The sequence below is a fragment of the Dermacentor silvarum genome, chromosome 8 (assembly GCF_013339745.2).
Source record: "Dermacentor silvarum isolate Dsil-2018 chromosome 8, BIME_Dsil_1.4, whole genome shotgun sequence".
Classification (NCBI taxonomy): Eukaryota; Metazoa; Arthropoda; class Arachnida; order Ixodida; family Ixodidae; genus Dermacentor; species Dermacentor silvarum.
The window spans coordinates 80,469,673-80,492,925 of record NC_051161.1 but is presented as its reverse complement, the minus strand read 5'-3'; the positions used below and the strand labels follow the sequence as shown (position 1 = coordinate 80,492,925).

Here is a 23,253-nt window from a genome sequence, read left to right as displayed (position 1 = left end):
TCGCCCCAGAAACGTAAATGGTCGCCGTTTCTAGCCTCGCAGAATGCAAAACAAGCGGGGGCTTTGTTAGTGGGTCAGGAGGCGCTCTTCGACCGCAGAGAACCCGCGTCTCCAGCCCAGTGCATCGTAAAATGGCGCGCACGCGGTATGAGGACGCGGGGGATGGGGTGGCGTTTGGAGCTATTTGGCCCCGAGGCCCAAACGGAAGCGCGAACGGGTGCCCTCTCGCGCGCTGCCTAAGGCGGTCCACCTGCAAGACGTCATTAGGGTGTCAATGCGCATGCCTCGGTTGCAAGGAAGCCACTTCCGGTGAGGTCGCGTAACCCCGACGCGCGGGCTTGGGAGCGACGGGCTGGCATCAGAGGCGCAGTCCGTCTTTGAGATGACAGTTTTATGGGCCCGCCGGAGACGGACCGCGCGCGGGACGGCATGGTGCATAGATGGGCTCGCATCGTTGCGGTGGCCTTTGCGGTATGCCGTGGGCAACTTCCAATTAAGAAACGAGAACGGAGCGCTTCTTTCACCGACAGTGTTCTGGGGGAAACGCCGGGATGTTGTAACATGTCGCAGAGTGGGAGTGTTTGTGCGTTGTTTCTTTGTTTCTTGTTTGTTGTTTTCTTTCTCTCCCTGTCTCTCTGAATGTTCCGAAAAACACAGGGAGAGAGTGAGAAAAGTAGTGACAAGTGAGTGACAGCCCAGTTGACCCAATCAGGTCACTGGGGTGTCGTGATTTGCCGTGAGAGGATTCGGGAGGAGCTACCGAAGGCTTAAAACCGTTCTCCCGACGCCTCACGAGGGTTCCGGATGCAGGAAAGGTGCTCTGCACTGTCGGCTCTGCCGAGTTAAGGCGCCGGTTCCAGTGTAAACTAAGGGTCTGGACGTACGAGCGGTGTTAGGCACTATCGGCTACGTCGAGTGTTACGTCAGACTCCCTGTAAATAGCCGTCAATGTATATATTGTGTACATAAAGTCATATCTCCAAGTGCAAACGTCTATGGCGTCCCATCTCTGATGGAAGAGGAGAATCGACTACGGCGGCAGCAGAAGAGAAGTTTCCCATCCAAGTAAGCTGGTCACGCCAGCTTGGAGCACTCTGTGCAAAAAACAAACGAAGGAGGGGAGAAGGAAACTTTAGTGTTTCTCTACTGTGCTTTCCTTACTAACGAAGTTTGTGTGATTGATCCTATAGCGGCAGTTGTCTGCTGGGCGATGACGCGCCTTCTGCGCGACTAGTCCAAACCGCACTGCCTTTTCGAGCAAAACGTAGTAGTGAATAGCAATCTCCCAACGGACCAGTGGAAGCGCAAGGATAGTAGTTTTGGGCTAGTTGGTGTTCTATAATGTTTTTACAAATTAGCACATCTCATAACGAGGTAAAGGAAACACAAAAACGATGAAACAGATGATCCTGTGTCCTGTTTGCTCATGTTCGTCTTTTCGCTTCGCTCTTTACTACGTGCGCCAATTCATTAAAACACATGCGGTACTGCCTCAGAGCACTGACTTCCAACTTCACAGGTCCACATCACAATAGCCCTAATTGTTTTATGACAGTGCACTCTTGAGTTTGTGAGAACGCATGAACTGATTTTGTGAAATAGAAAAATCGGCGATATGAGAATGCCAACCCTTATTAAGCGTTCAACTGTCTCCCAGAAATTGTTTTTACGTGAACCTCACACTGTAATATAATTTACACCCTCAAAAGTGAATAGGCGGTAAATTATTTTACAGTGCTCTACGGGTGTGTTGCTTTCCAGTGGCGTCCTCGTCTTCCTGTCCTTTAGCTTCAGTTCGACGCGCTTCCATGCTCGCTGGCTTCTCAAGCCGCACGCTCTCTTGAATAAACCTGTGTCTTCTCGTTGCTAGCCTTATCGGTAGCTTACGCATCTGCCAATATAGCCATGGAGGAAGAAAAAAGATAAGAGGGAGCCTACGGCAACGCGGTAGGCTCCCTCGCAACGTGGTAGGTCCACTGTGGTGTCCCAACAAGTGGTGAAAACGTCAGAGCACGGAGGATACGTCAGAGCGCTTGGTAGGTTTTAGTACTCATGGTTGATAATTTTTCAGTACCCATTCAAAACCATTTGAAACTCTTGAAATAAACAAAAATAAAAACACGAAAAAAAACAAGGAAAAATCTTTTTCCTTCCTGCATGTGAGCAGCTGCCGGCCGAGCGCGCAACGAATAAAAACTACCGGTAACGACACGACTCGGCAAATATCGAATCTCCGTGATCTCGATGCAAGAGGTCACGTGTTCGGCCACCACTGCTGGCTACACGAAGCGTTCGCTTGTGAAGGCTGGCTGCGTGACGTAATGCTCCCTTCTATATTTTTCCTTCCTCCATGCCAATAGCCTACGACAGGCCATCTTGCTATAGGACCTTACTTTGGTCCTTATTGTAACCAACGGCGCATTAAAGGGTCGCTCAAGCACCCTGCTTCCTAAATGGTACATTTGTGAGTGGCGTTAGTGTAAGCGGGGGACAGAGCCCCCTAGCCGAACAGTCGTCAGATGTTCAGTGCTGTCAGTGTGCGGAAAGCGAGGGCTAATGACTAACTAACCGTAATCAATAGGCCGGAGTTCCGCCACCGAACGCATGAACGATGTTAACCTAAATACGCTACTAAGGCCCGTATTCACAAACGGAACTTAAGTAGGGAGTCAAAAAGTGCGAGTCAAGTGGAAGTGTTAGTAAAGTTTTATGAGAGTACTTCAAAAACGGCACACTATAGTATCACTTTCGAAAGTAACACTTTTCGGGTCACGTATGTCGTCTGGTGTCGAGGAACCATAAATAATTTACGTGTGCGATCGGTTCAGTAGTAAAAAAATTAAATTTTGCTGCCGAGTAATTCGGATATAAATGTTGCAGTACTTGCACGCGCATTCTGCTGAGTAAAGTACAAAGAACTCCTTGGTTTTAGCGCTTTACGCAAACTCGTCTAGCTCCAAGTTCACTTTGGTTCCCGTAGCCACTGCGATTGTGTGTGTCGCCGTCCCAACTTTTTTAGATGTTTTGTTAGTTTTGTTGCTGAAACGTGCAGTCTTTGTGCGTAGAGAGTGTGTGCGTGTTGTGTGTTTTGAACCCGCGCAGACGATGGAAAAAAAGACAACAAATTTTTCCAAACAACGCGCCGTGCTCCTGGAGCTCGTTTCGCGCCATCGCAACGTGGTCGAGAACAAGAGAACGGACGCTGTATCCCTCAGTCGAAAACGGGAGTCGTGGAAAAAAAATAAAGGACTAGTTCAACTGCCGCCATAACGAGACGCTGCGGACGTGGGTCCAACTTAAAAAGTGCTGGTACCGCCACGATATATACCGCTACATACCGGTACCACCACGAGAATTCGGCGTCGTTGTATACTTCCATGGGATTCTGTCGATCCCTAAGCCGTGGCCGTAGCGGCGGCGCGTATCGGTATGCCTTATCCTCTAAAATATTCTGCACACGTCCGGCGCAATCGCCGAGGTCGGCGAGGCTGCCGTAACAGTCGACCATGTTGTTGGCTAGGCGAGAGCGAAAGTCGCACTTAAGATTGCCCCAATGGCTGTACTTAACTTTCCAGCAGTCAAGTGTCGATAAAAGTTTATCCTAAGTACAAGGTTTGTCTGCGAAACACGTTAAGCATCGACCGGCTACTTAAGTCATAAGTTAAGGACAAGTTCCGTTTGTGAATACGGGCCTAAAGATCTGCCACGCCTACCGAGATAGGAACTGCAAATGTATTTTGTTTACGTTCCGACGTGGCGCCCACTTCCGCACTTCACCACAAGGAAAAGACAGCATGTGATGTTACGCTGCGCAGCAAGTTGCGCAACCGTAACCTGCTGCTTTTCTTCAGCAAGTGTCATGTTTCCTACTCGGCGCTTGAATAATTACGAAACCGTAAAGCCGTATTTAACTCCATAGTTTCTTGGCAGCGACGGATTCTAATGGCTAGGTTTCTAATGTTAGCGTTTTCCGTGGTTAATGCACGACAAAACTATTTATTTAACTGTTTGATTGCAGGGATCAAAGCAATCTGAGGCAGAACTTCTCCAAAGAATCGATCCTGTGGTATTTACTGCAGGATTACTCGTAACGGCTGGAAAAACAACTGCTGGGAGACCCGCAAGCGATATTTTCAACTTTAGGAGAGGGCAAGAATTAAAAAAAAATGCCGAAGGCTACGATGTCGCAAGAGGGTGGTGAACCCAAGAAGAAAGAAAGTGTTTCTATCCCAAAGGAAGGCAGCGATGCTGGCCAACCTGTGCAGTCCCTTGCAAAAGCCTCCAAGAATGACCCAAAACCGAATTCGCCAGCATCGCCTCCAAAGCAACCACTTAAGGAATCTGTGACCGCGAAATCCGCAATGCCGTTGCCGGGGCAAATGACTGCAGGTACAAAAACAGAAAAGCCCAACGAATCACCGGAGAAAAATGTTCAGTCGGAGACGACCAATGAGAAAGCTGCAGTGCCAACAGGAAAGAAAATTCAGATGGACGGCAAGCGAGTAGAAAATGTTAAGAATGCGTTGGCGGATGCGGATTGGGGTTGGAGAATCAAATCCAAAGGCGGGACAAAGTATGAGACCCGTAAGGTAAGCGGAAGCAAGTCGGAGGCTGCATCAAAAAGCACTCAGGCTGACCTGGACTATGGACCCTATTCTAGGCGCTATCGTGATTCCTGGAATCCGGAGTACGAGTGGGGATACTACGGCGCCTATGGAGGTAAGTCAAGGAGAAGTTCACAGCCCTTTTGGAACACACCAGCGTGAGAATATTCTATATGAGGGACAGTATAACTCTAGGATGATTTCAGTTTGCGTTTTCAGTTTACGACAGGGTGAAGCATGGGTTAAAACAAATCATTCGGTTGAGAACACAATTCTGGCTGTGGTAGCAGGACGACGTGCTACACCGCTCTCAGAACGTCTCTATAGTATACCGCAGAAAAACGTAATATCTAAGCCTTAAATGCCCAGAAAGAAAAAAAAGAACAGCCATGCGGGCTCCGTGTGTTGCCCCCATTGAAGACATTACTCACGAGTTGTTGCGTATTCGATGAACTGATTTCTTATGTTGGAATACATCATAACGTAGTCGAAAATATAGCAGATAAAGCCGCATTGAGGGACAAACATTCTGCCTCTTTACGAATTTGTTTTAATTTTCAAAAATCCTCTGGAAACACATTGCTCGACAGGCACCAGACCCATGCCAGAGTGTTCCTCAGGTTCCCGGAAAAACGTGTTTCAGGGACATTGTAATGCGAGAACAGCGCGGACGTAAAACAATGGCACTCGCCCTTGGCGCCTAGCACCATAGAAGACGCCTTCGATAGGTTAAGAGGGCTTTTTGGTTCTGTTCGTGGTTTCTGACGGAGGCTCTATCATGGCCATGCTGGCAGGTCCTGCTGTCCCATTTGGCACGCTCCCCAGCAGGAAAGGCTAATGCAGCGTGCGCGCCCGGCTGCCACGATAAATAGGGAGAGAAAACGTCTTTAGTGAGCATAAGGACGGCTTGATTTGCCGGAGTGGTTCCCTCTTCATGGCAATCCATGCGCCGTCTTGGCTGCAACCGCCCTCTCAACCAACGTGATCTGGTCCGAGAGGCAAGAGCTGGACAGCAGCGTCTTCCACAGCGAAGCTGTTTATGGCGAGCATTCCGTGCATTTTTCGTGTCCGTCAACAAAAAAGTTGTCGCAGTTTCACCTGAAAGGCGAAATATCAATAGCGATAGCAAATTTGTAGAGAGCTATACGGAGCAATGATAGTAGCTTTATCAGCTGTATAAACTTGGACATGCAGCAGCACCGGCAACACGCAAAACTGTTGTCGACGCCGTCGGCGTTTTGCCCGCGTTCGCACAAAAAGCGTGCGGCGTTGGTGACTGTTGCCGGAGCCTCTGATATAAATAGGCCCTTGGTGCCGCATCTAAACGTCGGCTCCCTTCCCTCCCCCCCCCCCCCCCCCCCCCCATGGCCTTTCGCGCGTCGGAAGAAGGCGCGTTTGCTCTACATATATGGTGATTGTAAAGGAGGAAAGAGACGCCTACTTCTGCAGCCCTTAAGGGAGCACGGAGCAGAACGCGCGTTTGTTCTCCGCCGTGGGTTCACTCCCGTGAAAGCGCGCGTCCCTCGCGCCTTTTCACTCGCACATACAGCGTTCGGCGGCGCGCGGCGACGATTTCATCTCGATTGACGTCATACGGAACCTCACGGCGACGGCGACGGCAACGGCGACGGCGACGCCGACGGCAGAAATCTGCTTTGGAGTGTCGATATGATTGCTATCGCAATAAAACTATCATCAGCAGTGGCTCGAGCGCCGTCGTCGTCTTCCACAGCTGTCTCGTCGGCGCCCCTCGGCACAACCGCGCGAACGCGCGAGCAGTGGCGCGAGCGCGTTCGCGTGGTTGCACCGAGGGGCGCCACTGCTCGCGCGTTCGTCGTCGTCGTCTTTTTCCTCAGCTCGCTCCGTTACCGCTCATCATTCCAACGTACAACTTGACTCCTCTTCTGTCGTCGTAATGGAGAGGCCGCGTTAGATCTTTTTTAAGCGAAACTTTATAGGCTCACAAGTTTCGGTGGTGGTGGTGTCACCCTGAAAAGTGGGCCGATCCTGGTGATAGTGCAGAAAGGGTCCAAGCGCAATGGCACATACCCCTGTCATGTGAGCCGATCCTGGTGATTGTGCAGAAAGGGTCCAAGCTCTATGGAACACACCCCTCTGGGCTCGGGGACCTGTAACACGCCCTTGAACTACCCTTGTCACACGTGAGACCCAAAGAGACAAGATCACCAGTCATTCTCCCGTCGAGAAAATGTGGGTAAGCGAAACTTGTCGTTTCATTTTATCGTGAGGGATTTCGAAGCCCAAGCAAAACCTCAGCGAAGAGCCGCGGACACCGAGTTGCGGGAGCGCAATGTTGAAACCAAACGTCAACGAAGGGCCGCCGACTTTGAGTTTAGGGCAAACGAAGCGGAATGCCTGCGACGGTGTCGTCTTGCCACATGCTTCGCTTACCCCCCTTAAAGCGGAAGCCTTTAACGGTTCATTGTCCAGATCATCTGCCGTTAGCAGAAACTGTCACAGCTTTCCCGCCACCTGATTGATCTCCTCTGTGCCGTGACGTCACTGTCGCTAGGCGCAGGTGTGCGCCTCCTGATTGCCTTGCATGCGTGACCTCACTGTCGTGAAGTGTGGGTGTCGGGGTGGTTAGGCGCCGTGCAGGTCCGTCGGTTTCTTCATCCTTGCTACAGTTGCTATAGCAACGGTGCCTGTTTTCCTATCCGTTTTGTCGTCTGCTCCACTCCAACCAGTGTCCCCCAACAAGCGACGTGCGGCAGCCGCTGAACGCAAGCGGCGATCAAGAGAGGCTGAGCGTATACGCCGCATGCATCATGGCGACGAGGCGCGTCCGACACCTTAGAGTCCAGGGACGCGACGGGCCAACGCAAGAGAGGCAATTTGTTTGAAGCGACTCGCTGCATCTCCGGGTACCAAGGCAAATGAAGCTTGGAAGCGCCGTGAGCTCCCTCTTTCCGCGGCAAGCCGAGCAAGTACAAGTCAATCGAGCGAAGTGGACGATGAGGATGGCCAACTACACCCTGACACCGCCATGGAAGACGCGTCTCCTCCTGATCCACAAACGGCGCTTCCAACAGTTCCAGGCGGCCACAAACTACTTTAACATACACTTTAACAGGCAATGGTGGCAGGCTTCCGCCGTTTCACACTTTAGCCTCGAGAAAGTGTCTTCCGATGTTTTTTTTTTTTTTCGCGGCAGGGGAAGGGCTCCTTTTTTTTTTCAGTTACGGAGGTATGAGCTATTGCTTAAGGGGGTATGTTTGCCTTACGTGGTGGACAAATTTAATAACAGAGGTGATACGAGAATGCGTGTGCGTACCTACCGTCCCGCTCACCACCGATAAGGACAATAAAAATCATGAGCCATTCCACTCTGTGAAGGTGGATGACCGGCGAAGCTGTTAAGCGCACGACACAGAGGTGACACAGAATTTTGAACAGAGGTACGAACATATTTATTGTACTTATTTCCTTACATGAATCTGCAAGGACAATTAAACTGCCAGCTCAACAATATTGTAGACGTGCAAACAAACCTTTTTTTAACCATTAAACTGGCAGCTCAGGAATGATGTCGACCTAACAAAAACATCTTTAAAAAATAGACAAGTCCAAATAGTAGTCCAAATGTTGTATCAAATTCGGCACAACAAATATTAATAAATAAATAAAAGAAGGAAAGAAAAAAAAACAAGAAAGATACATTAGGGGATGTGCGTGCCAGAAACAAGGTATGATTATGAAGCACACCATACGGTGGGGGATTCCGGAATCATTTTTATCCACCTGGACTTCTCTAACGGGCACCTCAGTCAAAGTACACGAGCGAATGCGGCAGGTTTGTGTGGGCCTATAATGCTCGGTCTTGCTTAATTCACGCCCTGTCATGACGGCGAAATGCAGAGACGAAAGCTATCGAGCCGAAAACAGCAGGAGACCCGTTCAAAGCCTTGAAACCAGCTGACAAAATGATAAGCATATACAGGGTGTCCCAGCTGTCATTCAGCAAGATTTAAAAATATAGGAACGGCGTTACGTGAAGCAAACCTAGTGCGTATTGTTTCCAGTACAGTGGAGTAGCCTCCAGTAATTTTTTGTTACTGAGATTTAAGTAATTCATTGTAATTACGTGACTCGAGAAGTACTGTCCTAATTATCAAAGTGTCAATTAGAAAGATGTAGAGCACCATGAAAAACTCCCGATACAGCTTTCTGTTGCTCAATACGTGCTACATAAAAGTGTTTTTCCGAGTGTGAAAGGAGCCCGCCAATACACGCAGAATTGCCGCGTGACTGGCCCCTCGAGGCACTTTGCGTGTATTCGCGGGCTTCTTTCATGCTCGGAAAAACACTTTTATGTAGCACGTATTGAGCAACAGAAAGCTGTATCGGGAGTTTTTCATGTTGCTCTGCATCTTTCTAATTGACACTTTGATAATTAGGACAGTACTTCTCGAGTTAGGTAATTAATTACAATTACCTAATTAAATCTCAGTAACGAAAAAATTACTTGCGGCTACTACACTGCACTGGAAACAATACGCACTAGATTTGCTTCGCGTAACGCCGTTCCTCTTCTTTTAAATCGCGCTATGTGATAGCTGGGACACCCCGCATATAACTCGCAAAATCTTACATATAGTTCGTTTGCGGCGCAAGACGAAGCTTTCCACAGATATTCCCCTTCTGCATACAGATGGAAATGCTGTGTCTGAATGTTTGCAGAAGAAAATATAAACGCATTTGAAAAATCAATAGGCGCCATTACGTACTTTGCCCCTCGTAGACAGTCAGCCGTTGGTTACAAATCAGTAAGATACCACATCCCAGCGATGTAATTTTTTTTCTGGCCACATGCAAGCCCAACCGACAATACCGGAGCGCTTGAAAGCCTCCACAACGCATGAAAAGCCCTCGGTGGCGTGCGCTGCGCTGCGATAAAGCCTGCCACGCCTACCGCAGAACTCATGCTGCCTCCGTGCGAATTGAACGGCAGAAGCAAAACCTGCCAGCGCGTGTAATCCAGGACGCCATGCTCTGACGTTGTGTTATCTCATATTGCTTTTCTATTAAATGCGTAAGCATTTATATACCTACACAACGAGGTAACCCTTCCGTCAGTCCATCCTTTTGTCCATCCGTCACGTAAGACGATCACTTTCAAGATAGGGTCCGCAGCAGCCAGCAAAGTGGCCTTCGGGCTGCCTCTCGCTTCAAAGCGAACTAAGTGGCGTGAACACAGCGCACCCGAAGCTATAAGCACTCGGCGCACTCTGTCACCATTATAGGGTTGGTAATATCGATGAACAATTAATGGATTAATCGATTAAAAGTATGCTGCAAAACGATTAATCTTCATCGATGTCCAGGTTTTATTTAATCGACTTAATTGATCAAACATGTTTGATTAATCGTTTTCGAGAGTTTGACAGGAGTTGCGAGATTATATTGAAATCGTACTAGAATGGCGGAGCACGAGCAGTGACTGTGCGGCTGTGGTAGAGCGAATGTCGACTGTTTATCCGAGTCCCGAGTGATGCCGAGCCTAATGCTTCCCCTTTCTTTACCTCCACCCTACACGCCACCCGAAGCCGGAGGCTTAAATGCCCTCGCAATTCAAAGCATACTATAGCAACGCAGTCGTTGATCGTCGTGCCACTCCCAGTCCGCTAAATACGTAAAACAGCATGTGCGCCGGTTTGGAGCTCGTATTTGTCATAACAATAAATTTCATGTCGATACCAGCAAATATGTAGCCCCCGAACGTCTATTCTCGCATGCTGGTTGTGTGGCCATTCAAAGAAGGTGTTGGTTTCACCCGAACCTCCCAGCCAATTGACATTCCTTCGCTCCGTAGAAAAGAGCACGTGGCTTAAAATCCTAAACAATGGTTTTATGCATGGTGGTGGTGGTGTTGCAGGAGGCGGGGTTAGTCTGGATACATAGCCGGCAATGGTCCCGCCCGAGCCTCCTATGAGTTGAGATCAGGGGTGTGTCACCCGGTGTCGATGAGCCCTGTGTCTCACAGGAAGGCAATCACCACTCGTTGCACTCTTTCCTGACTGCCGCGGGCCCTCCGGGGAAAGCGAAGTCTTCAAAGGTCCTGTGCGAAAGACCACTCTTTTGCAGGCTGTCGACCATCGCGTTTCATTCTGCGTCGCACTGTGGGCAAATGAAATGTCGGATGTCGCTAATATCACCACTGAAGGCATAGAGCGGGGAAGCGCAACGTCCAGTCTTAATTGAATGACGCGGAGTCGGTTCTGAGGCGGTAAAACAGCATCGCTTCCTCGCGAGTAAGTCGGGACCATGGATCACCCAGGTTTGGTGCGGAATCTTGTGGATCGCCATAAAGTGATTACGGATTGCACCCTTGGAGTTCTGAAAAATGCTTGGCGCTCTCACTTTTGGGACACGTGTCAGCGGTAGGCGTGCAAGAGCGTCAGCTTTTTCGTTTCCTTCAATTCTTACGTGGGGTGGCATCCATTAGAATTTTACGTTAAGTTCCTTGCTCATTAGATCTTTGATCAGTACTAGAGATTGCCTTGTAAACTTATCTCGAGGTAGGCTAAGGTGTAATCGTTGTAATGCTGACTTTGAGTCCATCAGCACCACGATATCTCATGCAGAATAGGTCCGTAGTTTCCGCAAGGCCACGGTAATTGCGGCGCTTTGTACTGTTGTAGACGAACTTACTCGATCCAGGCGGCCCGACCATGATACATCAGGGGAGGGTATGCAGAATGCCGCTGCACAGCTATCTGTTTGTGCACACACCGTCCTGTCTGTGTACGCTTGTAGGTGGCTTTGATACACTGTGCTCAAGTGGTCCAGTACAAGGATCTTAGCTTCAGCAGTTGGAATGGTGCTTATTGCCAGTAGCCGCGGTACGTTGAGGCTGCAGGTAACGTCCGAAAAAGATCATGGCGGGTCGAGGCGACTCTGTTCATGCCATTCCAATTCTGAAAATCGGGAGGTGTTCCGCACCGCATGGAAATGGGAGTGAGTTCTTGCTCTTTGCCGCCGGAGAAGCGCCGTGCCTGCGCGGGACTCGCCGAGCCTTAATAGCTACGTGAGCAAGCCGTGAGATACCAAAAGGCGGAGTGGGAGAGACTGCTTCATTAGTAACCTTCTTGTTTGACGCTGCCCGAGGAACTCCCATCGCCACGCGAAGTCTCTTTCTACATACTGTTTCCAAGCGCTCGAATTGACTCGGTGATGGTTATATATGAGCGGCAACTCATAGAGACTGCGGCTTGTTGTCAGTGCAGCGTTCAGTGTAAGCACGGACACTGCGTTCCCCAACGTACATCTGCCAAGCGGCGAATTGCGTTGTCCATTTGCACTGGTGCAGCCACAACATTTTCAACCACGCGTCGCAACAGTATCTTGCTGTCTATGGTGACGCCCAGGGAACGAACACTAGTTGCACGACGAATTGGATGGCCTCTGATATCCAGCGTCAGACGTGTTCACTTGCGCCTCACTCGGGTGCGCCAGCCACAGCCCACCACTTGCTATGGACATGTCCTGGCCTGTCATCACTGCGAAGAATCTGCCTTGCTGGGCTGCAGAGCTCAGTCGCCACTCTCAATGACTGGATCCTTCCTAGAGGGACCCCTCAACACCGCAAAGCTATATATGACAGCTTGCTCACCTACCTTATAAGAAGCGAAACCATTAACTTAATCTAGGCACCTCACCGGAAAAACCACTGGGGTTGCCTTTTCATACAAGTACAATTTTCTATTTTTTTATGACTGAATAAACGTATTTCTCTCTCTCTCTCCAGTAATTCTTTCCCCCTGTGCTTACTGCAATTGCTTGCATAATATAGTTCTTGTTTAACTGTATTGTACAGGAATTCATTAGTACTATTTATCTTGTTTAATGCTGCTCTATGTGCCATTTAATAAAATTTATTGTTTATATGTTCAAAGAACACTAGTGCCAACTCTATTTAGCTTTACCAAATTAATGATTAAACTTTATACACTTTTATTTCTAACTTGCTTCCACCTCTCAAGCATTAAACAATAGAGTTCTAGAAAAGTAGATAACTGTGTTTCAACCTTTTTAATGTGGCTGACAAAAATTTCGATTAATCGAATAATCAATGAAACACCCTTCATCGAAAGCGATTAATCGATTAAAGGCTAAAATGATGAACGATTAATCATTAATCGAATACACAAATTAATCGACCATCCCTAGTCCCCATCGCAGATCGCAGATCGCTTTCAAGGTAGGGCCCGCGCTGCCGCGTCATACGCAGCCGCCCGCGGAGTACGGTTGATCACGATTGATAATGGCTCGCATCGAGAGGAGGCAGCGTCGTCGACGGCGTCTGCGTACGAGATCTACCAAACGTAGCACTGTTCAATTGCGTCACGTAGTACAGCATGAAGCATGTTGTACTACGTGACGTAATTGAGCAGTGCTACGTAATTGAACAGTGCTAGTGCTCATCTTCCACGAAGCAGTGACATCATCCAGACGCACCATCCTATAACAAAAGTGAACATCGCAACTACTCGCCTCTTCTTCGTCGTCTCATGCTGGTCGGAGTTAACATTTAGGGGTGGTAACCGCGCTTCTCCGTTTCATGACTCTTTCGCGGTGCTTCTCGCAATTCTACCAAACAGAGCAGCGTACGCCGACAAAACAGCAGGTGACAAACAGCAAATGCTTGCGCATCATTTAGATAACTCCCCCGGGAGATTCTGCGCGTATTTTTCTTTTTTTTTGTATAACCCAAATTTCTGAGGTTCTTGCTGCGCTCTAGGACACACTTCGGCCGTAAGTTGTCGTATAAAAAGCCGCACCACGCGCGTGTGCATTTTTAGAAAAAAAAAAACACTTTCAGGCTGCGCAAAATTTTCTCTAACTTTATATTATTGGCGGATAAGCTGTAGACGAATATTGACGCGCAATGTTATTTGTTTTTATCGCCAAATTATATATCCACCTCATTACTGTAACCGGCGTGATTGTTTATTTTGTGGATAATAAATGTTATTACGTTCAACAGCTGCGATATTGTCCATGCGCTTTGTTTTATTGACGATTTAAAATGTTCGCGCTTCTGTTCATCCATATAATGGTATTGCACAATGTTGTGCGCAGAATGGCGTCCGGAAGAAGAGTGGCCCTACTATGCCCCGTATGGCATGGAACCATCGGCACCCTACTATCCCTTCCCATCTGAGCCTCCGTGCCGTTCGCGCCCCCGTCCGCCGTTTCCTTCTCCGAGCTGTCCCATACATGGGTATATGAGGCAGCGTCCTGCCCCACAGCGGAGCCAGGTAAGTTGTTTACTTAGACGCGTGAGCAGGCGGCCAGACTTAAGTACTAACACATTAGCTATGGAACTAGGAACCAGATTCACAAAGCTTTTCTTTCGTAAGTTCGCTTTGCCATTGGCTGGCCCCCTTCGCTAATGATATGTCTGGCATCCGGATTGGCTAAAATTCTTTTATATGAAAAGTTATAGCGTAAGAATTTTTTGTGAATTCAGGCCATCGGTGTTTGCGCGCTGTGTAGCAGCAACTACCATCCTGTTCTGACACTCCAGGAGGTAACTAGCCACAGTGATTTGTGTACAAATACCCCCGAGTGTTTGTGAATTCAGAGAGAGAGAGAAACACACTAAGGACCTTCGGTTATATTGAATTGCTGGTGACCCTACTACTGTCTCTCGTGGACCACCTAAAGCTGCAGCGCCGGAAAGTCATCTGGATTACCCCTGGCCTGCCGAAAAACTCGCGTATTGGTGCCACTCTGACCAAGACCTGGCTCCTGTCCCTTGGTCATGCTACTACGTGGCTTCCACTACGTGGGTATGCAGCTCTTCTCTCCAGGTTGCGAAGCTGACCGCATTTACGTATAGGCAGCGTGTGCCAGTGTACAAGGAGGTTGTCAGCTATACTCCCACGCCGACAATCCCGCCACGATCTACACAAAATCATCCATTTAAGTGTCCATACCACTAGAGAGCCTCTCAACAAGGTGGTCCTCATCCCGTGCCCTGTACCATGCGTCAGCGTACTTGCTGAAGAATGGACTCGACAGAATGGCACCATCTATCCAGACACTAACTCTGCAGAGTTGCAGAAGGCTGTAGCATGCTACAGCCTCCAGCGTGATCCCCGGCTTTTCGGCGCTCGGGCAGTTTTTCGCGGCAAGCACCATCACTTCAGAGGTCGCCGGCGTGCATCAAGCTTCAAACCTGCTGGCGGACGACTTTCCGGACTCTCTTGTCGTGATTCTCTGCGACTCGCGGACCCATGCACCTGTCTCTTCAACGACGAGAAACTTCTGGCCTTGACGCCTCCCAGTTGGCAGCAAAGCTTCGTGTTCTTGTGTCGAGTTGTTTGAAGCTGTCGCTGCAGTGGCTTCCATCTCACGACTGCGTCCAGTGTAACTAGGAGGTGGACGCCTTGGCTATGGCAGCAAATAGTTCCACTGCAACTGTCAGCGACGCTGTAACGGCCTTCGACTATACGAGGCATTCGTTGCAGCAGTACCTTGCGGCGTTCCACCCGGACCATTGGATCGTCAGTGTCCGACGTCCCCGTTCCCTCCCTGATCGCGGCTGTACAAGGTAGGAGTGGTATCTTTAGGTGCGGCACCGGATCGACGGTCCATGGATGGAATCCCTGACGTACAGCTAAGGCCTGGCTTCGTCCATGGCCTGTACAGCGTGCAACGCGGCAGAGTCGACTGAGCACCTTTTCTGCGTCTACCCCGTCGTACTCCAATGTTTCTCTCTCCGCATAGTTTTGACGCCTGGGCCTTCCTCGCGTCTCGGCGTCGCAACTTCTGTTTTCCTGCCGAAACCGCAGCTCAGCCTTCGAACACTTCTTTAGGTTTATGGGAAACACTGAAACTAATCTGTATAACCTGTATATGTGCCACCTGCCTCCAGCTGCGAGCCATGGGTGCTGCGACCGCGACGACTTCCTCTCTCTTCTTTCGTCATTGATTTCCCTCTCGGCTTTCTCTAAGCGCTGAATCATGCTGCTCAAAGGGCTGCAGAAAATAGCGCATGTTACTCTCCGCAGTCGCTCTCTTTGTCATTGCTGCAAGTAAAAGGATAGTGGCACTCCTACAGAGGCAATGACTGAAGATTTTAATCATTCGCATTGATATTAGGAAGGTTACCCCCTTTCAGATTGGGCCACGCGCCAAGTTTATGCTCTGATTTCGTCCACTGAAAGTGATTAAGCGTGCCACAGAAACTGTCGGGCTGCGCATAAACGGCACTAAAAAAACCGTCTCTCGACGTCTTTCTGATTAATTACTTTCTTCGATCTTTCCACTCATCAGGGATTCACGATGAGGAATAATTTCCGTGGTCTAACATATATCACGTCCGTATATTTGATAACGAAATGGATGCCTGTTTTACCATGGTCGTTATCACCGTATTGTGTCCATCAAATCAGGAATTTTCAAAAAAAGGACTTGCCACTCCATCTCTAAAGAAAACCTTGCTTCATCCGTGGCTGCGCAGCAGCTGTAACACTGGGGCGATGCCACCCCGCTACCTCCGAGATCGCGATTCGCGTTACTGTATATCCCGGATGTCACGTGCGGACAATTTTCTGTGCTTCTAGTCTGCCTGCGAATGCCACCAGTACAAGCGCATATTATTCTGAATATAGTATTTCTTCTACTGAACAAATATTTCTTGCCTTTACCGATTACAGGGAACCATTATTTCCATTCCAATTCCAATCTCAATCCCGATGCCGATGCCTTCCGGCTCAAGTAGTGGGCCAGTGGTCATCAATCCGCCCCCTCCACTACCACCACCACAACTTCCACCCCCTGCGCAGCCAGAGAGGAGGACGACGCCTCTACAGGACATGACCTCGTTCATGATGGCCATGATGCTTAAGGTAAGCTCGTCCGCACAGAAGCAAGACCTTGGCAGATAGCGATTTCTTTACGAAATTCTCCAAATATAAAGCAATGTTCAATACGCAGAAGCTGTCTCTTTCTGTTGCGTTTATCAGTTGCTGCTAGCGCGTTTAATACATTAATGTATGGGCATCCGTTCTTTGTGAATACATGTATATTTATAGGGGCCCTCAACTGCACTTTTTTTAGCCTAACAACAAATTGCGCAGGACCCATTCACGAAGACTGTCGACGGTAATCCGTTAGCATTGAATTAATAAGCGACCTAGCATATTACCATGTCGAAAGGAGTTATGATGCCTGTACTGCAGCACCCTAAGTACACCCGGTGCTATCTAGCGCCGCCACCGCGAAGCGTGAGCGTGGCTTCCTAAATGCATGGCACACCAGTGCGTGCTAATGCTGATGAACACGTCATGCGGCAGCCGTGCTCCTCTCTCTTGCTGGCTTCTTTCTGTACACGCTGCGCCATCTAGTGGCACTGCCGATAAGTACGCGCGTGGCCTCCGAGACCAGAATCGGGGCGCAGCGGTGTATGCCAACGCTGAGGATTGTTTCCTAGCTTGCCGCACACATTGGCACACAGTCAGTGATCCAAGCTGGCGAGAGGTTGATTGAAGAGCGACACATACCCAGTGCTTTCATGGCGCAGCTCACTAAAGCTTAGTCGTGAAAGGCATTCATTGAAAAAAAATTACACCATCTTCCCGTAGGGCAACCCTGAGTAGTATGCGAAGCAGCCATGGGGTCGGCGCTGTCCACGGCGCTGACACTGGCGTTGACGCTGGCGCTGTCCGTGGCACTCATCGCGGCGTTGCGTGAGGAGAATGAGAGGAGCGGAGCGCGCGCGCGCGTCATTATACCGCGAGCTACAGTGGCGCCCCCAGCACAGTATGCAGCGCCTACCGTCGCGCCTCTAACCTAAGCTGCTTCGCATTATCGCGCGCGAAGCCGCAGGTGTTGCCATTCGTTGCGCAATCCGGAGAGGGGAGGAGCGTCGGAGAAGAGAGGAGGAATGCCGAGAGGAGAGGAGGAGGATGCGCATGCGCAGTGTGGGTATGGACGCCACACGGCGGATGGATGGAGGGAGGGAGGGAAGGAGGGGGGGGTGACATAGCCCCGACCATAAGCTGCTTCGCATCTAAAATAGACACATACAGTGAAATTCTGGCGCCTCATAATAATGAATCGGGTTGCTGTCCTTGAGGATCCCTTGTGACGTGTGTTCGATTCCGCTCAGCATCGGAAAATTTAAGGGATTCTTTTCGTCATTGTAGAGCGGCGCATTTCCGGTGACACATATCTAGTTACTGAAGCTGCCATTAAAGACGTTCATTGAAGAACGGCACACAGGTACTGGCGCATGGCCAGTGACCCGAGTTGGCATCAAAGACGTTCATTGGAGAGCAGCACAGACCGATTGACACATACCCAGTACTCCAAGTCGGCGTCAAAGGGTTTCTTCGAACACCGCTACCTACCCATTCCCACGTCTACAGCGACCCACGTCGGCGTGAAAGAGGCTCGTTGAAGAGCGACACGTATGTAAACATTGCCACATACTCTGAGACCCAAGTTGGTTCTACGGTGGGTTTCGAAACCGGTTACTTCAGCACATCAGCTCGATGCACTACCCATTGAACCACTGACTACCCACTGACCCAAGTAGGCGGATTCGCACGTACGCGTTCCACAGAACAGTACGCTGTGCAGCGTTCATCATGGCCTTCACGATACCCCCACCTTCCCTACTCTTCCCATGCTATCTCTATTTCCTGTTTTGCCGCCAACCTGAGTCACTGGATCGTCCATGGACGAGTGGGTAGCGCATCGGATGGCTGTGCTGAGAGAACAGGGCTCGAAACTAACCATCGGACCGACGTGAGTCACTGAGCATGTGGCAGTGTGCATATGTGTCCCGCTCTTCAACGAACCTCTTTCACACCGACATGAGTCACCGTAGATGCGAGACTTGGTAGGCAGCGCTGTTCAATGAAACCCTTACGTCGACATGCCACCGGGTATACGTGCCCCTCGGTGCTGGCTGCTCTTCAATTAAGCGCTTTTATGTCAACTTAGGTCACTGGTTATGTGCCAGTAGGTACGCGCCTCTATTTAACCGCACTACAATGATAAAAAAGATCCATTAGACTTCTCGGATGCTGGGCGGAATCGTACACGCGTCCCAACGTGTCCTCAAACACAGCTACTTCGTGCTTTAGCAGGCGGCCCTACAAGTGCACTGAGCACTTGTCGCTTTTTCAATTAATGTCTTTCGCGCCAATGCTACAGCGAACTGCGCCATGAATGGACTCGGTATGTGCCAGCTCTTCAATCAACATATCGCCAAGTTGGGTCAATGAGTATGTGCCGCTGGGTGCGCGGCAAGCGCAGGAACAATGCTCAGCGTACGCAAGCACCGGCGCCCCCGCTTCTCGTCTCGGAGGCCACACGCGGACTTCTCGGTAGCACTACTAGATGACACAGCGTGTCTATAAAGAATAATGCCCTTCAAACTTCGTAAAGTAGCGACACGCGTTGAAGAATGCCGCCTCCTCCTCGCGCGCCGTTGCCGAGGCCGATGCCGCGTCGCTATTGGCCTCATGGCATCACGTGGGCCCTCGCGCCGGCTTTGTTGGTTTACAGTCCCGCTCCATCGCCATTTTCGCTTAACTGAGAAGCGTCTACCGACTGGCGAGGAGTGCATGTTGGCTCCGTTGCTCTTCCGTGTTGCTTTGGTTTGCGAACGCCTTGAACTAAGTTTTGTGGCAAATGCGACGTCGATCGCTTCACGGCATCTTCCATCACCATCACCTGCTGCGCCCTTGGATGCCAAAATAGTTTCAGCAAAGGCAAGAACCTTAATCGTTTTGTACGCCCACAGGCTTGAATTCGCGGGCACGCAAGGCTGCGTGCGAAAACGTGATTACGAAACTTTTAAGATTCAGCACACTCCTTTGGACAAAATTTGTGGCTCGAGCGTGAGGGTCACAATGGGGGATGAGAATGGGAGGAACGAGGTGAAAGGACACATTGCATAAATGTTTCTTCCCCTCTTCCCCTTCCCTTGCAGGACAGAGGTTCAATTTTCCGGCCGACCTCTCTAAATTTTCAAATCATTAAACTACTTCTTCTTCGAGCGTGAGAACTCATCTTAGGGAAGCAGGTCTGCCTTTTGTGGTTACTTAAATTAAAATTAAATTATGGGGTTTTACGTGCCAAAACCAGTTCTGATTATGAGGCACGCCGTAGTGAGGGACTCCGGAAATTTGGACCACCTGGGGTTCTTTAACGTGCACCTAAATCAAAGTACACGGGTGTTTTCGCATTTCGCCCCCATCGAAATGCGGCCGCCGTGGCCGGAATTCGATCCCGCGACCTTGTGCTCAGCAGCCCAACACCATAGCCACTGAGCAACCACGGCGGGTGTGGTTACTTACTAGCCTTCTTTAGAGCGAATAGCTTTGTTTGCCTCTCTTGTTCGTGTTCGTCGCTGGCGGTCGACCGGTGAACTTACGATACTAAGGCAACCATGAAAAGCGCACGTGCTCTCCCGAAACCGAGTGACGGGGTGCGTTCGTCGCTGAACGAGAACACCATAGGTCTTTGAGACGTACTTGCTAATTCGCGTCAGCTTTTAAGTATGTGAATGTTAGATGCGGCGGTGGAGCACTCGAAAAGAAAACGTGTGGTCGCTGGCTGGTTTAGTCGTCTTTCGTTTACTCCTTTGGTCGATCGTTTCGTCGTTTGCGCGTTCGTTTTGTCGTTTCCTCGTTCCTTTAGTCATTTGCTTGTTGGTTGAGTCGTTTGCTCGTTCGTTTAGGTGTTTGCTTGTGCGTTTAGTCGTTAGTTTGCTCGTACGTTCAACTATTAGTTCGTGCGGCTACTCTGTCTCTGAGACGCACTTGCTGTAGGGCACAAAGGCTGGTGCGTTCTTGCCCTCTGCCAGCCTTTGAGCGTCATAGCTCATACGCGCCCCGAATTCAAATGGTAATGACTGCGCGGATTGTTTAGGTTACTGAGGGCTTGCTGGAGGCCAGCATGTTGGCATTTGATCCCAAACGTGTTATTTACAACAATTCGCAACAAGATCTTGCGACACGCGCTTGACAAATGTTGTGTACCTAAATGGAGCGCACGCAATATATTCAGAGTCGTCATGGTGCGGCGTTAGCACTCGTTTACTCGTTTATAAAAATAGTTATCAAAACAGAACAAAGAAGCTACCCTCACTGAATGTCTATAACCCTCCGTGCTGAAATAAATTCTATGCTGTACACGAAGTTACTCGGAGCTAGAAAGCCAACACGAATGCTCTAAGCGCACCGCCTATAGCTATGTGTGCATTCACTCTGCGAAAGGTCGTCTGCTACGCTCAAGCGTTCTAGGCGACGCCACGGTCGAGGATGGAGCTCGAAAGAAAGGAGAAACGAGGAGGAGTGAAGGTGGAGGAGGAGAGTGTCGCTACTTAAGGACGTTTCAGGGGTTTTAATAGATAAACGCGAGAGAGGAGCCCGGTTGTCCCATGACGCGTTTAACAGCGTTCGCACCCACCGGTGTGCCACGCCTTTCGGAGGCTGCGTGCAGGCTTCACGGCGTCGTCGCTAGATGGCAGCCAGAGTTCTTATAAAAGCACAAAAAGAGGAGTCCCACTGCCGTACGCGACTTATACATAACGCGTTTCGATGGTGGCAACACGTCGTGTCGGTCTATTGGATCAATGCTAAATGTATTACCATCTCAAGTCGTCGTCAGATGGCTTCTGCAGGCATTAAAAAGCTAATAAAGCTAATAAAAAGCTAGTAGATACTTCGAGTGCGGTATTTACCTTTCCCATTCAAATTAAACGTCCTCAATTTCGTTGGAACGGAGCAACGCCCAACTAGCACACGACAGGGCATGGAAACTTCGCCGACGTGTTCCAGCCTGGCCGTGCTACTGGTGCGCACCAGCTTTGTCAAGCACAGATGAGGAGGAAAATCCAGATAGCGCAGTTTGTATCGCTTAATACTGTGCTCAGTACGCAGCGCGACTAAGCAGGAGTGGCCGGGAGTGAGCGTGCACTGGCGCGCGTCCCTTTGTAGATTTTATAACCACCATTCATCGCGAGACGCGGCAGTAATAGCGCACGTGTGGTCTGGGTTTTCACGTAGTTCGAGGTGCTAGTTAAGTTTTCCACACTAGCTAAAATTAGCGAGTCCTGACGGCTACGATGCCGATAAGCAGTGTATTCAAGGTTTGTTACCTATGTGGGTGAGCGTGGCTAATTGTCGACTCACGCTTATTATTTGATGTTAGCTGATGGCCAATAGCAGCCGTGTGGGGAAATGTGCTTTATGACAAAACATGGCAGCCGCCGCTAGCCCTGAAACGGGTGAGAAGGCTTCTTTAGAAAAGAGAGCATTTGAGATAAAAGTGTTTAACGGTTCACTTGTGAGCTCCACGCGCCACGCACGAGCGCAAAATTTTGCTGAGAAGTTCAAAGCAGCGTATGCTATCCAGTGAATGTGTTTTTTTACCGAGCTTGAGTACTTGTAAGAGTCCACCTAGTGGACTGTCCACTTCGGCTGTTTCGATTGGCTCCAGCAGCACGAGCGAGAGGGAACCAGCCAGTCTCTTTCTCGCTCGTGCTTCGGAAAGCTGAAGTGGACAGTCCACTAGGTGGACTCTTGAAGAATACCCCTCCAGTACCCCTTTTATTGGTTTAAATGCGAAGCATTTCTTGTGGAACATTTGCCACCATGACAGTATCTATCAATCAGTCAATCAATCAATCAATCAATAAATAAATAACTCAAATAATCTATCTATATATCTACCTATCTATCTATCTATATAGCCGCCTACGTCTCAGTCTCTCATGGTCGTTTCGTTGACTTGGTATGTACCAAAACTGGCATAGCATGACAAGAGTGTACGAAGAACAAAAATGATAGGTCATCACATGAATGTCATGACATGCGTGTCATGCAAGTCACGGAACAAGCCTGTGTCTTGGTGTATGCTCTCATGGTCGTTTCGTTAATATGGCAGGTATCAAAATTGGCATAGTATGACAAGACTGTTTGACGAACATAAGTGATAGGTCATCACATGAATGTCATGTATGTCACGAAACAGCTGCGTAAAATGACAATGATCCAGCGAAAAAAATATTAAGACTCAAAAACCAATGGAATGGGTTTGGATGTAGTACTAAGTGAAAGAAAAGGCTTTGATGGTCGAAGTCATAGTCATGAGCATGACTGAGGCTTTCGCCTTGAGGCCTCTTAGGCGTAGCTAAGATAGTCCTGAGGACTCATGGCATGAATGTCATGACATGCGTGACATGTAGGTCATGAAATAGCCGTCTAGGTTTTGGTGCTGTCATGGTCGTTTCCTTAACTTGGTAGGCTCCTCGCACACTGCTTCGCAGAACATCGATTCCCACAGGGCGTGGATCTGCCGGCGTTTTGCGATCTTGATCTATTTCACGTCCCATCTCTGCACAGGAGATGGTTTTAACGTCGTAACCGAAATTAGTTATTCTGAATTTAAGCTATCGTTATTGAGGTCTACTTCACAGCTCATGCATGGTGCACGGTGAAGTATTTAAAACAGTGGCCCTTCAGGTGGAACGAAACACCAGCTCATGCATTGCTTATGAATCGTAAGTTAAACTCTCAATTTAGTGTAGTTTCTGAACCGAAATTCTGAATGATATGTGACCTAAAGCCCCACAGCAGCACAATCTTGAGGAAAACTATAG

At 49.3% G+C, this 23,253-nt stretch overlaps 1 protein-coding gene across 1 annotated transcript in view; it reads left to right on the top strand.

The window, feature by feature from the left end:
- Positions 1-4,181: 4,181 nt before the first annotated feature.
- LOC125947680 (serine/arginine repetitive matrix protein 1-like) overlaps positions 4,182-23,253 on the top strand; it is a 45,117-nt gene continuing 26,045 nt past the window's right edge. Inside the window, exons 1-3 of the mRNA XM_049672897.1 lie at positions 4,182-4,719; positions 13,707-13,885; positions 16,292-16,483. Of these exons, the coding sequence (XP_049528854.1) occupies positions 4,182-4,719; positions 13,707-13,885; positions 16,292-16,483 (909 nt within the window). The remainder of the gene's footprint in view (positions 4,720-13,706; positions 13,886-16,291; positions 16,484-23,253) is intronic.